Source organism: Acanthopagrus latus, chromosome 2 (genome assembly GCF_904848185.1).
Source record: "Acanthopagrus latus isolate v.2019 chromosome 2, fAcaLat1.1, whole genome shotgun sequence".
In the NCBI taxonomy this organism is placed as follows: Eukaryota; Metazoa; Chordata; class Actinopteri; order Spariformes; family Sparidae; genus Acanthopagrus; species Acanthopagrus latus.
The window spans coordinates 9,098,344-9,110,988 of NC_051040.1; the positions used below are offsets into that span (position 1 = coordinate 9,098,344).

At 39.7% G+C, this 12,645-nt stretch overlaps 1 protein-coding gene and 1 long non-coding RNA gene across 3 annotated transcripts; one reads left to right on the forward strand and one right to left on the reverse strand.

The window, feature by feature from the left end:
* Positions 1–141: 141 nt before the first annotated feature.
* On the reverse strand, positions 142–10,035 carry LOC119004682 (multidrug and toxin extrusion protein 1-like). 2 transcript variants are annotated; one of them, XM_037071826.1, is made up of 17 exons: positions 9,767–10,035; positions 8,268–8,369; positions 8,113–8,181; positions 7,885–8,033; positions 7,724–7,766; positions 7,491–7,535; positions 5,605–5,702; positions 5,411–5,508; positions 4,802–4,915; positions 4,650–4,717; positions 4,417–4,525; positions 3,223–3,298; positions 2,800–2,869; positions 2,556–2,688; positions 2,297–2,405; positions 2,180–2,222; positions 142–508 (listed from the first exon to the last, which is right to left on the reverse strand). In XM_037071826.1, the coding sequence occupies exons 1-17, from the start codon at positions 9,902–9,904 to the stop codon at positions 326–328; spliced, it is 1,647 nt and encodes a 548-aa protein (XP_036927721.1). In that variant the 5' UTR covers positions 9,905–10,035; the 3' UTR covers positions 142–325. The 2 variants fall into 2 exon arrangements, with proteins under 2 accessions (XP_036927721.1, XP_036927712.1); XM_037071817.1 differs by having other exon boundaries at positions 149–508; positions 2,311–2,405.
* On the forward strand, positions 4,774–10,553 carry LOC119004693. Its single transcript, XR_005070271.1, has 4 exons — positions 4,774–5,521; positions 6,039–6,157; positions 6,252–7,095; positions 9,820–10,553. It is a non-coding gene; the product is annotated as an uncharacterized LOC119004693 (long non-coding RNA).
* Positions 10,554–12,645: the final 2,092 nt, after the last annotated feature.

Here is a 12,645-nt window from a genome sequence, read left to right on the forward strand (position 1 = left end):
GTGCACTTCCTCGTGCCCCAGACTCAGCCTTCAGGGGCCAACTTTACTTCGGACTGGATCAATACTACATATTCTCCTGAACACGTTTTCTCCACTTCCATTGTGCTGGTCCCAAATGAAGAGACAGATTGACCTTGAAGGTCCCAGATCACCACAATGTTTCTGTTTAATGTATTGAATACAAACTCAAGAGAGTTTGACAGAATGTGGTTGAGAGCAAATCACTGGTAGATTCACACAGAACACTGCTGGATAAGGAGGTACTTCACCGGATACAATAGATTTTTTTTTCATATTCATGTGACAAAGTTCATGATCAACAGGTTTATAATAATTCCAACAGCCAGGACAAATAGCATGACAGCCAGAGCCAGGCCCCTACGCAGCACCAGTTCCCTGTAGGAGAGCTGCTTCTCCACTGGACTTTTTGCTGATCCACGTTCAGGTTCAGCCAGGTCAAGGGTGTCTGTGTAGCCGCATGAGTTCCCTTCATCATCTTGTTGGATACCTGGACATTCAAATGCAAATGCAACTAATGTTTTCACTGGAAACTATTAAAATGTTAAAGTTATTCACATGTTGTGTGGGTGAACTTTCAGTTCGATGCATTAACAAAGAGCTGAAGTGAGACCAAGACTTGGGTTCTGTTTGAGACGTGAGAAAATCCCACTGACACTGAGTTACAGAAGTTATGCTCTTATTCTGAAAAATAAGGAAGAGTTTTAGTGTGTTACTGACCTTTTCACACACTTCATCAACCCAAAAATAAAAGTCCAGACATTGTCAACTCAGCCTCACGTCGATGTACAGTGAGGTTTAGTAGTCTACAAAACAATTCAGAAGCAACTCAGCAAAACAGAGTTGTAAACCAATGAATTATATGGAGCTGTCACATCGCGGTGAGGTTGTCTTGTCTTTGGGATCTGTCTTGTGGATTCATGTTTTATTTTGAAAGTAACTTCCCTCTCGTTTCAGATCACGTGCCCTTCCTCCTGTGTTCCTGGTCTGACGTCATCCCTAATCCCTGATTGTTTGCACCTGTGTCTCCCTCCCTCATGTGTATAAAGTCTTTGTCTTCCCCTGTCTGCGTCGCCTATGTATTTCGTTGTCTTGTCGTGTACCCAAGCCTTGTCTCACAGCCTTGAATTCTCATCCTGATAAGTATTGTCTTGTTTTGTTTTTCTGTATTTGTCCTCTTGAGAGAGTGATTTTGATTTTGTAAATTTTCCGGTTAGGATTTTGTGTTTCAGTTTAGCCTGTTTTTTAGTTGTTTCTTTTCCTCCCTCGGGAGCGCCTTTTGTTGTAATTTTTTGATATTTGATAGAATGGTATATTTTTCATAGCCTTGTGCCATCCTCTGCGGAGTGACTTTTCTTTTGTAAATTTCATATCTCAGATATTAAGAATAGTGTAGGTTTTCCTCCTTCGGGATCGTCTTATGTTTTTGTGTGTTTTGTGTTTGTTCGTCTTGTCTGTCCCCACAGAGTTTCATAGCTTTTCATTTATCATCTCGTCTGAAGAGTTGCGAATCAGAAAAATAAAATTTGATTCTACTTCTGTCCAATCTGCGTCTGAGTCCTCTCTTTTGTCCCAAGTCTGACAGGATTCTTGTTTTGAAGCGTAAGAAACAACCAGAATAACAAAATCAAAAGATGGCTCCAAACATCTTGTCCAGCGTAATCTTACTTCTCTGGGTACCCTGAGATCCAATTTGAAAAACAATTCTTTACACTCTCGATGCACAGGTGAGCTCATGCACGTACCTCACCGAGGTGGGTTCGCAGCTACAGATTTGATCAGATTTCAGCTTAAAAACGTGTTAATAACATATCTTCATATCAAGGTATTTGGATTAAACTGGACGAGCTGTACGGAGCCATTGTCTGTTTTAATCTGTTGTTTGATTAGGTTTTAAAAGTCCTCAACTACTTCAGTTGTTTGGGAGAATCCTGCACTGTTTTCTGTTGCTTCAGAAATGTTTTGTGGACGATGAAACTTCACCACAGTTTCATTTTTGGGTGAACTTTTTCTTTTAAAAAAATGCTCCACGTATCCTTTTTTAGGCAATATCAGTGTTCCTTTATCATAATACACTTATAATCATTTAAAGTGGCTCCACGAGAGAACATGTCATGTTCTTCATCTGTGGCAGTATAAATTGTTGCACAAACATTCTTACTTGTATCTTTGAAGACCCCGTGCACTCCTGCTCTGATTTGAGCCTGGAAGTAAAACAAAATGTGAACATATATCCATAAAGAAGTTCCTTTATACCATTTAAAATAGGAATATTTACCTCTGAAGACTAACCTCATCTGTCACTGTCTTCCAGTTTAATCTTGTCACATAGAACAACAGAAATGTGCACTGCAGAAACACACAGGTAAACAGGCCTGTCCACAGACCTGAGGGAAAGAGAGAGTTCTACATCTTACTATAAGAATAGTGAGTACTGTAGTGTTGATGACGTGGTGAATCTCACACATGCTGCAAAACTTAAAAATGACTAGTTGGGGAGCAGAGTGGTAAAAAAACATCTCTGTTATAGATCTTACCCTTAATCCCTAATTTGGCTGCAAACATCAGCGACACTCCAATAGGAAAACCAATTCCATAATATCCCACAATGTTGCAAATAGCTCCAACTTTCTGTTTACCTGCTCCTCTCATTACGCCACCCATGGCAGCCTAGTCATGCAAAAAGACAAAGACTTGGATAGACTTGACCAAAACGAGCACGTTTCAGAGATGCAATAATACATGTGTGTGTCACAGGATCTTAATGGCAGAGGTACTCACTGCTGTTGCCTCTACGAGGACGAATGGTGCATAAAGAGTGATGACATCAGCAACCCTTTCCCTGATTTGTCTGAAAGAGGAGTGAATCAAAATGTACAGTTTGACACTGAGAGAAATTACACTTTCATAGGTGTTTGTGTGTGACGTTTGAGCACTGTGACATGATGATCAGTCAGTAAATTGCAGTAAGTACGTAATGCATCTCAGCATGACTGAGCTTTGCTGTCAGGTAATTTGCCTTGAGTTAATATGTAACAGATTATGTAGCAAAGTTCACTTTTTACTGTGTAGGACAGACAATGACTGACATAATGGTGAAAGGTCATTAAGAGCCTGTTATCTCTCTGAGACTTGACACTGACTCTGTGTGTTTGAAAATAACACACCATGGGAATAAACAACATATGTTAGATTCATACTCACTCATCATATGTAAAGACATAAGAGATATGGTCCTTCAGGCTTCCAATTGCAATCGACAAGCATACAGAGGCTGACACTGATAAAAAGTAACACAGTTAATTGTTTATGTTTGACTGTAAATGCACTGACATACAATATATTCACAAATAGAATGACCAGTCTGTTGTTGGCCAATGAGTGGCTCTGCTGGAGCAGTAAGAGAGCTTGAAGGAATGGTTTACCCGACAATAAAAAGTCAGTCATTACCTACTCATCCCCATACCGATGGAAAGTCAGGAGAGGTTTTGTAGTCTACAAAACACTACTGGAGCTTCACAGCAAAACAGTGTTTTGCAGCGTTCTCCTAAACAATCGCAGTAGTGGTAGTATATTAATAATCAGAGAGCCAGTTTGACTGCAGGATCATTTGTGTTTGCATTACTCATGCAGTGTTTATCTGCTAAAAACAGCTAGATTGCTTTACTCCATTAGTCTCCATTAAACTCACACTATTCTTCCTCTTCTTTTCCCCTCTACAGTCTTTAATACCTCCATGAAATAAAGTTTCCCATTTCCAATTCAGCTCCTGTCAGCATTCACCACGAAGTAACAAGACATAAATACAGCCAACGTAGGTCTCCTCATCCACTTTTCTATGTCAAAGGTTTAAAAGTAATCTCAAGCTCCCCTCCTGTCAGTAAACCAGTCTGTATTAGGGGAGAAGTCGATGCAGGAGCCCGATTGCAGCAGAAATTACTTACTGTACATTTAAGCTGAAATCTTAACTGTAGTTGTTATGCTAAATGTGTTCAAATCTATTCAGGATCTTACAGCCTTGGATTCTGCTCTGCTGTATAGATCTATTTCATATGTTTTGGCTGTTTTTCTAAAAGGTTTTCGATGCTGCAGCGCTGTGTTGCAAAGTAGCTCCAGAAATGTATTGTAGACAGCAAAACTTGACCCACCTTTCCATTGCCACGGGTGTGAACAGTTTATGACTGAATTTTCATTGTTGTGAGGACCGTTCCTTTAATGAACACGTCCAGGGCAACTCATAATTGCTTGATACAGTGAGAGCTTGCTCCCCTCACTAACATATTCATTCACTACTTTCTTGATTACACAACAATAATTCTAGTATTATCTTCATCAAATACATATAATTTGTGAGATATTAACATAAAGCTTTACAATCATGTTTAAGAGCAAACTGACCTGCACAAAATACTGACAGTTTAGCAGACAGCTTGGCCTGCTCAGTGTCTCCAGCTCCCAAGGCATTTCCAACTCTTACTGTTCCTGCGATACTAAAACCTAAAGGAAACTAACAACAAAAGCACAAAACTGATGTGATCTACATTGCATGATACATTTCACACTTTCACACACAATTTCATTTATATTTATTTTTTTGTGGAGGAAAGAATATTTCACAGAAGGAAAGTTACCACGTATGCAATAGCTGCAATCTGGTATACAACTGACTGAGCTCCAAGCTCTACTTCATTGATTAGACCTGTTAAAAACAGGTGTTAGATTTTAGACCATCCTTAATTAATACAAATGCTTTGAGAACATAAAGTGGCTAAGTTGACATTACCTGCCAGAAAACTTCCAATCTCATACATCCACCACTCAGCACATAACATGACCATGCTGGGGATGGCCAAGTGAATGAATGAGCTCCAGTCCTGCAGACACTCTTTAGACCAACCTGTGTTGGCAATCAGTGAATCAATAAATCATTCAACTATCAACTATGTTTCATTGATGCTAATACAGTGTAAGATGGACAATAATTTATAGGTCATTCCAGTAATGGAATGTCTTCAACTGTCTGACATTTACACCACCCACAGTTTCTGAGTGCAACACCACTGTGAAAAAATAAAAATCCTTGGTCTGTAACAATTTGCCAGACTTAATGTAGGTGCTAACTACAAATAAAAGTCAATACATCATCACAATGTTATATTTTGAAAACTGTGTTGAATTAAACATGTATATGAGGCTGTGATCCTGCACTCTCACTGAAGTTACATAGTGCATTGAGCCTCTTATTTTAGGTTAAAAAGTTACATAATGTTGATTTAAACCAAAAGCGTCCCTCTCTGACTTTTCGCTGTACCTCATTAACAAATGGGAACATTTGGAGACTTATTATATAGTATGCAGGGTCACTATCTTCAAATGCAAATGTTGTCCTCACCTCCCCAGGTGGCCTTATGAAGACCTTTCCAAAGGATATAAGCATAGAGAAGTCCTGCCATGCAGAACTGGGAAAGGGCATTGGATGCTGCAGAACCTCTGTAAAGAAAATGTAAGTGGTGATACTAGTTATGTAATGACAGCAATAAAAGTGTTACTAAAAGAATCATGCGGAGTCAGACAGGCAATACTCACGCTACTCCCAGATTTAACTTGTAAAGGAAAATGTAGTTGATGAGTGCGTTAAGAATATTAACCACAACGCCCATGATTACCTGAGGCCAAATGATGCCCTAAAAGAGAAGTGCCACATGTTATTGTTATTAGAACAGGTCAAGGTTGGAATCTAAAGAATGTTTTTGCACCAATGTGTCATTGTCCCATCACCAGGCAAAGACGAAGATTCATACTCATTTTCACAATATGTAATGGGGTCTCTCAATCAAAACAAAGCAAAAGAATGTGTCTGTGGAAAGGTCCTGCTCAGAGCAGCTCAGAGCTGGCAGCAACCAGTCACAATCGATTCTGCTCTGATCTGGACCCATTTCACAATAGGCTAAGATGTCAATGTGTTACAGCCTGTCAAATTATGTGGACTTTTGTGATTTTCTGTTTTTTTGTGCTTGCAGAGGTGCAGTGAGGGGCTGGATGGAGTTTCACACCACCAGGGCTGTGGACGCACACCTGTGGCTTAAAAGCCGTAATCTTCACTCTACCTGCTGCCAGATGATTTTGCTGCATGGACATGGTATATGGCTCCTGCTAAGTCGCTTCACAAAGCCATTTATGAGTATTTTTGGGTTTTCTCTCTAAGATCTGTCTATGGTTTGTTCTGCCTCCAGCATTCACTTGTGTTCCCAGCCACCAGTGGCTTCGCAGCCAGGCTCTCTGCATGTCAACCGTCAGCTGGCACCCTCGCATCGAGCTCTACCCAAGCCTCCAAACGCCACCTTGTCCACCAGCACCACAGTGAGCAACCTCTCCCCTCTCCAACAGACTCACCAACCGGAGTTTTGCTACACCTTGCCCCTGCATTTCCCAGTGTTGAAAACTCAATAAATCAGCAGAATCATCTGGCCCTAAATATGGACCCAAATGCTCCGGGAGATGACAGACTCAATCCAGAGTATCGGTTACACCATCTCCCAGCTCAGCCACAAGTTTAACCAGTCCACAGCCCAGTCACCTGCAACTCCCTCTGCCACAGCCCCAACTGTGAGTAATCCCACTGCTACAAACTCGGCCCAACCGCGCTCCCCCCCAACCAGGGAACCTTTTGTTTCACCAACATTATTCTGGTGACTTGTTTTTGCAGCAGTTTTTTTATAACAGCCTTATGCCTCTGATAGGTCCAGCATAGCCGACAGTATGACGATAGAATATTCAATAGATTTCTGTATCTTGGCAGCTGAGAGTGGCTGGAACGAGCAAGAACTTGTAAGGCTTTAAAGGAGAGGGTTACTGGAGAGTCTACAAGACAAATCAGCTTCCCAGGAAGCTCATCTCCCAAGTTATTTGCCTGGATAACCATCTTAGGGAGAGACAGAGAGAGACGGCTTCTACCAGCCATAGACATGCTAGCTTCACCCCCAGCCAGATATCCCAATCTCTGCCAGCGCCCCAGAGCGTCTCACACTCTCCCAGGATCCCCTGAGCTCCGCCTACTGCCCTGGGGAGCCTTTGCAGGTGAGAAGAACTTCTTTATCTCCTGAAGAACGTCAACGCCTGTTTCAAGTCAGCTGTGCCCCTACTGTGGTCACTCCGGACCACATCTTGCTTCCTGCCCAGCTTTGCAAAAAGGACAAGGAACCAATTTGGGTTTCAAACATTGCACTCTTCCTAAATATAACAGTAGTATAACAGATCTAAAGGGAATCACTTGATGTCATAGAGGAGGTTTGTGATTTCACACACGTATTATGAGTTCAGAAAGCCCTGACCTCATTGCCTTCTGAATTCAGACAGTATACAATGTATTCATATCAAGATGCAACCTGACATGCCAAATACATAGAAGGCTGACTGAATTTCCTTTATATTTGATTCCAATGTACTAAGCAAATCACAGGCTATGGACTTACCTGGCATTGCAGGTATCTTGTGAGTAATGTAAATATGAATGCAGCCTAGAAAGAGCCACATTGACAATATCAAAATGAATATATTCAGACACATTAGACATCAAATTGCATGGTTTTTTTTTTACTTTTCATAACTTATTTTTATCTCATGTACTGCATTTACTGGACATAGTGAAGCAGGTAAAACTCTACACACAAGACATTTGTTTTATGTTGAGGGTTGGAATACTCACAGGAAGCGCTGGCATAAAGATCTTCACATACAGCTGAGCCAACCTAGAGAGGGATTTTCAATTAGTATCAACAAGAGTGATACTGTTTTTATCAGTAAAGAAACTAAAAGAAAGAATGAAAAATAAAAACAACTGAAGCATGAGAGGAAGTGAATTTTGACCTGGCCACTGCTGGTTCCTGTTTGACAGCCAGCAGAATGGGTTCTGTGTTGATGAGGATCGACCAGCAGAGAAAACATGCCAGTAACAAAATGAGTATCGCCCGCTGTAGAACGACCCCAACTCTGAGGAGGTTATTGCTCCCAAAGGTCTGAAACCAGAGTATTCTCCAATTTGTTACCACCTTTATTACTATGCATGTTTTAAAGACAACGCTGACAGGTTCATACCTGAGAGATTAGAGTATCACACGCTCCTACAATGCCAACTCCAACAGATATACCTGTAACATTAATAACCTGAGGATGACACAAACATTGGTGGATTATGTTCTGGTGCCTTACTGGTAATTTCTACTGTGGGAACATTAATATACATTACTCACTGCTATGGCCAAACACACTCCTGCCAGCTCTATCCGCCCCAGATGGCCACAGAAAACAGTACTGATTAAACTCAGTCCAATAATCAAGAACTGGGATACAATCTGATGGGGGAAAAAAAGCACAAATCAATGGAAAGTCACTGAGACAAAATAAATGATATTGAAAAGTTCATTAGTATTCAGTACTTTTACTCAAGTATCGTACTTAAAAACAAATGTGAGGCACTTGTACTTTACTCTTCATGCCAATTTATATTTCTAGTCTGTTAGAGGGAAAAATTTTAACAGCTTCATCTCCTGATTACTTTACAGATTAACATTTGTGGATATAAAACACATGTAGAGCCTAGACTTTAAAATATGTTTGTTCCAAAATAAACTACTCAACAATCAGTGTAAAAATGACCTAAAAGGTGTAACTGAGTAAAAGTAAAGGTATTTTGTTAAAACATTACTTTGGTGAAGGTGAAAGTCACCCATCCAAATGAAGTTTGAGTAAAAGTATCTGATACTAAATGTATATATTTTTTGACATATTTACAAGTAAGTCCTTCATTTGATTTCATTTGATTTGATTTCTGATACAACTGATTAATTGAATAATGTACTAAGGTTAAGAAAACGGATTACAAAGTATAATTACAAAGTAAAACAGACTATTACATTTAAGTTGCACAATCTAAAAAGTTTTAACAACTTTGAATTATTAGTCAAGTGTACTTGGTAATTTTGAGGGAATTGTTTTCCTTGACTTTTTGAAGTAAAGTCATTTGGTCAGATCTTAGAGTGTAGTGGCGTAAAAAGCACAGTCACTGCCTCCTAAATGGAGAAGAAGTCTAAAGTGGAAGGAAATGGAAATACTTAGGTACAAGTAGGCCTGCCTCAGAAATGTATTTTGGTACAGTATTCATACTTTACAGTTAGGTTTTATCAGTCAACAGTAGCACTGAAAAGACTGGTTGATAAATTGATTAGTTCAGTCAGTTAACAGACAGCCGCTCTGGGTAGTTAATAGTTAAAGGGTTGGCGTTAGTCATTTCCAGTGTTGGGTAGTAACGCGTAAGCCGTTACGTCACGCCGTTACTTTATTCAGTAACTAATAATGTAACGCGTAGTTTTTTTGTTTGTTTGTTTGCTTGTTTGTTTGTTTTAATTCAGTAACTCCGTTTCCATTACCAAATGCTACGTTACTCTGTTCCTTTTGGTGAGGTTTTACAACGGCACGCAGTTCCCATAATATTTTAGCGATCAATAAATGATGAGATTCAGTGATGTGGCTGCTGATGAATTGAAACGGTTGTTTTAATCACCACTTTGTATCATTCACCATCAGTGCAGAACTGCAATGACGGCTAGAGGGGAAGAACGTTTTACAGTAACTAAAAAGTTACTTTCTCAGTAACGCAATACTTTTTGGTTGAAGTTACTAACGGAGTTACTTTTTTTTTTTACAAAGTAACTAGTAACTGTAACTAGTTACTATTTTTCAGGCTACTCACCACTGGTCCGGCCAGTTTACACAACTCTCTGATTTCTGTGTTGAAACCAACAGGGATCATCATGCGGATCCGCCTTATAACAAAACATTCACTCCATGAAGAAGGAGGGAGATGTGAGCCCTGTCCGCTGCCCTCCATGATTCAACTGGAACACTTCCTGCTCTGCTCGGTGCACCGCTGTATGCAGCTGTCAGGGAGGCTTCGGATCGGTCCAGGATCTCAGCCTGTGTGAGGAGGAGGAGGAGGAGGAGGAGGAGGAGGAGGGAGGAGACACCTGAGGGAGTCAGAGAGAGCCACGCTGACGTCGCCTGCTCACAGACAGAGTGATGGATGGACGTCCGTACTGACAGTGAAACCAAACTACTGGCACTGCAGTATTATTATGTTGCTGTACAGTTGTTGTTGTTTTTTGTTGTTGTTGTTGTTTTTTTTTAGAAAGGTTGTGCTTTCTTGAAGTGGTAAAATATGGATACGCCAACGAAGAAATAAATTAAGTTTTTTTTTTAATTTTCATCCCTGAATTGTTCGATTATAATTAAATGGTTGAATGATAATATAATTGTATAAAAATTGTGTGGTTTTTAGGACTCCCTGGGTCTCCAGTCAGAATTTGCATCCGCAAATATGCTGTCAAGTAAATGTAAATAAAGGATTTGCATTGACACAGGTGCAATCCCAAAGACAAACACTGAAACTGTAACTGAAAACTAAGGGTTGTGTTGACTAGCTGTGGGGACATCAGTGCTCAGGTGAATCATTTAAAAAAAAAACAAAAAAAAAAAAAACAGTATTCAAGAGAAAAACACTGGCCGTGGCTTGGGCTGCTACAGTAGCAGTGCAGGAGTTTTTCTTTTCAAACTTGGCAGTAGCCTAATTTATAGCAACACAAACTGTACAATGTCCATGAGGAAAAAAGCGAGGACACTTTAGAAACGACTTTAGAGTGTAGAAATTCAGTGTTAGTCAATATCTTGTGATGTACCACAGAAGACAGACGCGTGGGTCTTTGCAAACCTCAGGCTATTCTAGCTTGTAAAGAAACCAGTCACTGTTACTATACTTGTCACATCCTGCTGACGGGCTGTTTCCTGTAATGTAAATATTGATAATGGTGTCACACCAGAATCAACAGCAGATGGGTTTTCCAGAAACTGACATAGAATAGAGTGTGCTCATTTGTTGGTAAAAATACATTTTTTAAAAATCCGTATTAAAAAATACAAAACTACAAATTACGTGGTGCAAGCCCCTTCTCTGGCGTTTTAAACAAACGATGCCTCTAAAACTTGATTGGGCCAAAATCAGTCATCTCAGAAAGTTGTGGGAACAATTCCTGAGCATCCTGAGTGTAAATGACATGCTTGGCATTTACATTTACTTTTGAGGTATTTAGCAGATGCTTTTGTCCAAAGCCTTGTCCTTGAAATACATGTTGAACAGGGTTGTTTCACTTTTATACATCTAAAACAAACAAACAAACAAAAACCAAGAGCAAAATCACACTTTTTCTTTCTAATTTCAGTCAGTGTCTTTCTCTTTTCTTTTTTCATCATAATTTTAAATGTGTCCACGGAAATCTGTATCTGTGAAATTCCTCCCATGAACTGGATTCCTTTTTAACACTACTTCTTCATGCCAACAGATGGAGCTATTTTTCCAAGAACAGATGCAAAGTGATTAGTTGGATTCATTTCTCCACAAAATGATGGTTAATCAGTCATTAGATACTGTTGTTTGCTTCCATTGTATGCACACACGTGTAAGCAGTAATGTAACATTGTTATATGTCCTTTTCTAATGATTAAACATATTGATAATGAGTTACAAGCTTTATCAGATCTAATAAAGGCAAGATCTATTAAATAACCCTTTAATAATTACCTGATATTGCCCTGGAGTTAACAATGCAATGCAAAGACCAAGACATACCCTTAAACGGAAAAATTAGAAGCATTGAGACTACAGTTGTTTTGAGTTTTAGCCCTGAATTGTTTCATTATATCAGCTGTCAGAAATTAAAGGGTTGATAAAGGCTGATAAAGTAGAAAACAGTTGATAAAATACTTCTTTGCCCATTATTGCATTTCAGGAGGGTTTAGAATCAGACTAAATGAGAGGAGAAGAATCTAAATGTAAGTTAAGCATCTGCCACATGAATAAATCAATCTGAAAAGTTTTATTTCTTTTAAGTGGTTGTGTGGTTTTTAGGACTCCCCGGGTCTCCAGTCAGAATTTGCATCCACAAAAATGTGCTGTCAAATTGATGTGAATAAAGGATTTGCATTCACACAGGTGCAATCCCAAATACAAACACTGTAACGTGTCATTTATTCTGGCCACCAGGGCATGAAAAACTATCACAAAGACCTATTTCAGAGCAAGCTGTGCAAGAAAAAACAAATCGCTCAGTTTGTTTGTTACATGTTGTCGTGATGTTGCCCTGAAGGACAGACGTTGGATCGAGCCACGCATGAACAACAAAATGTCTTTGTTTTTGACCTGCGAGAGAAAAGCAGACATCTATGGGCCAACTGCAAATGTAAATCAGAGGCTCGATTGACGAGCCAGTTTCATCAAAACAGTCTATTGAGAAGTTCAGACAGAGGGATACAATAGCAGGGTTGCAGTGCTTTAACCTCTTATTAAGCTTAAAAATGTCCTTTTTTTGCGAGTGGAGTGGTGCAAAGAGCACGTGAACTGTGGTCACACAGTCTCATGAGTCATCCTTCTCTCTGTTTTTGAGTACATGTGTGGTACATGCAAAACACTAAAAGCAGAATGTTCCCTGAAGTGAAGGAATCTGTGTGCAAGAGGTAGAATCCCATAGAAGTAAAGAAGTAAACAAGAAGCGGTAAGATTCAGTGAGAGCGTTCCACCTG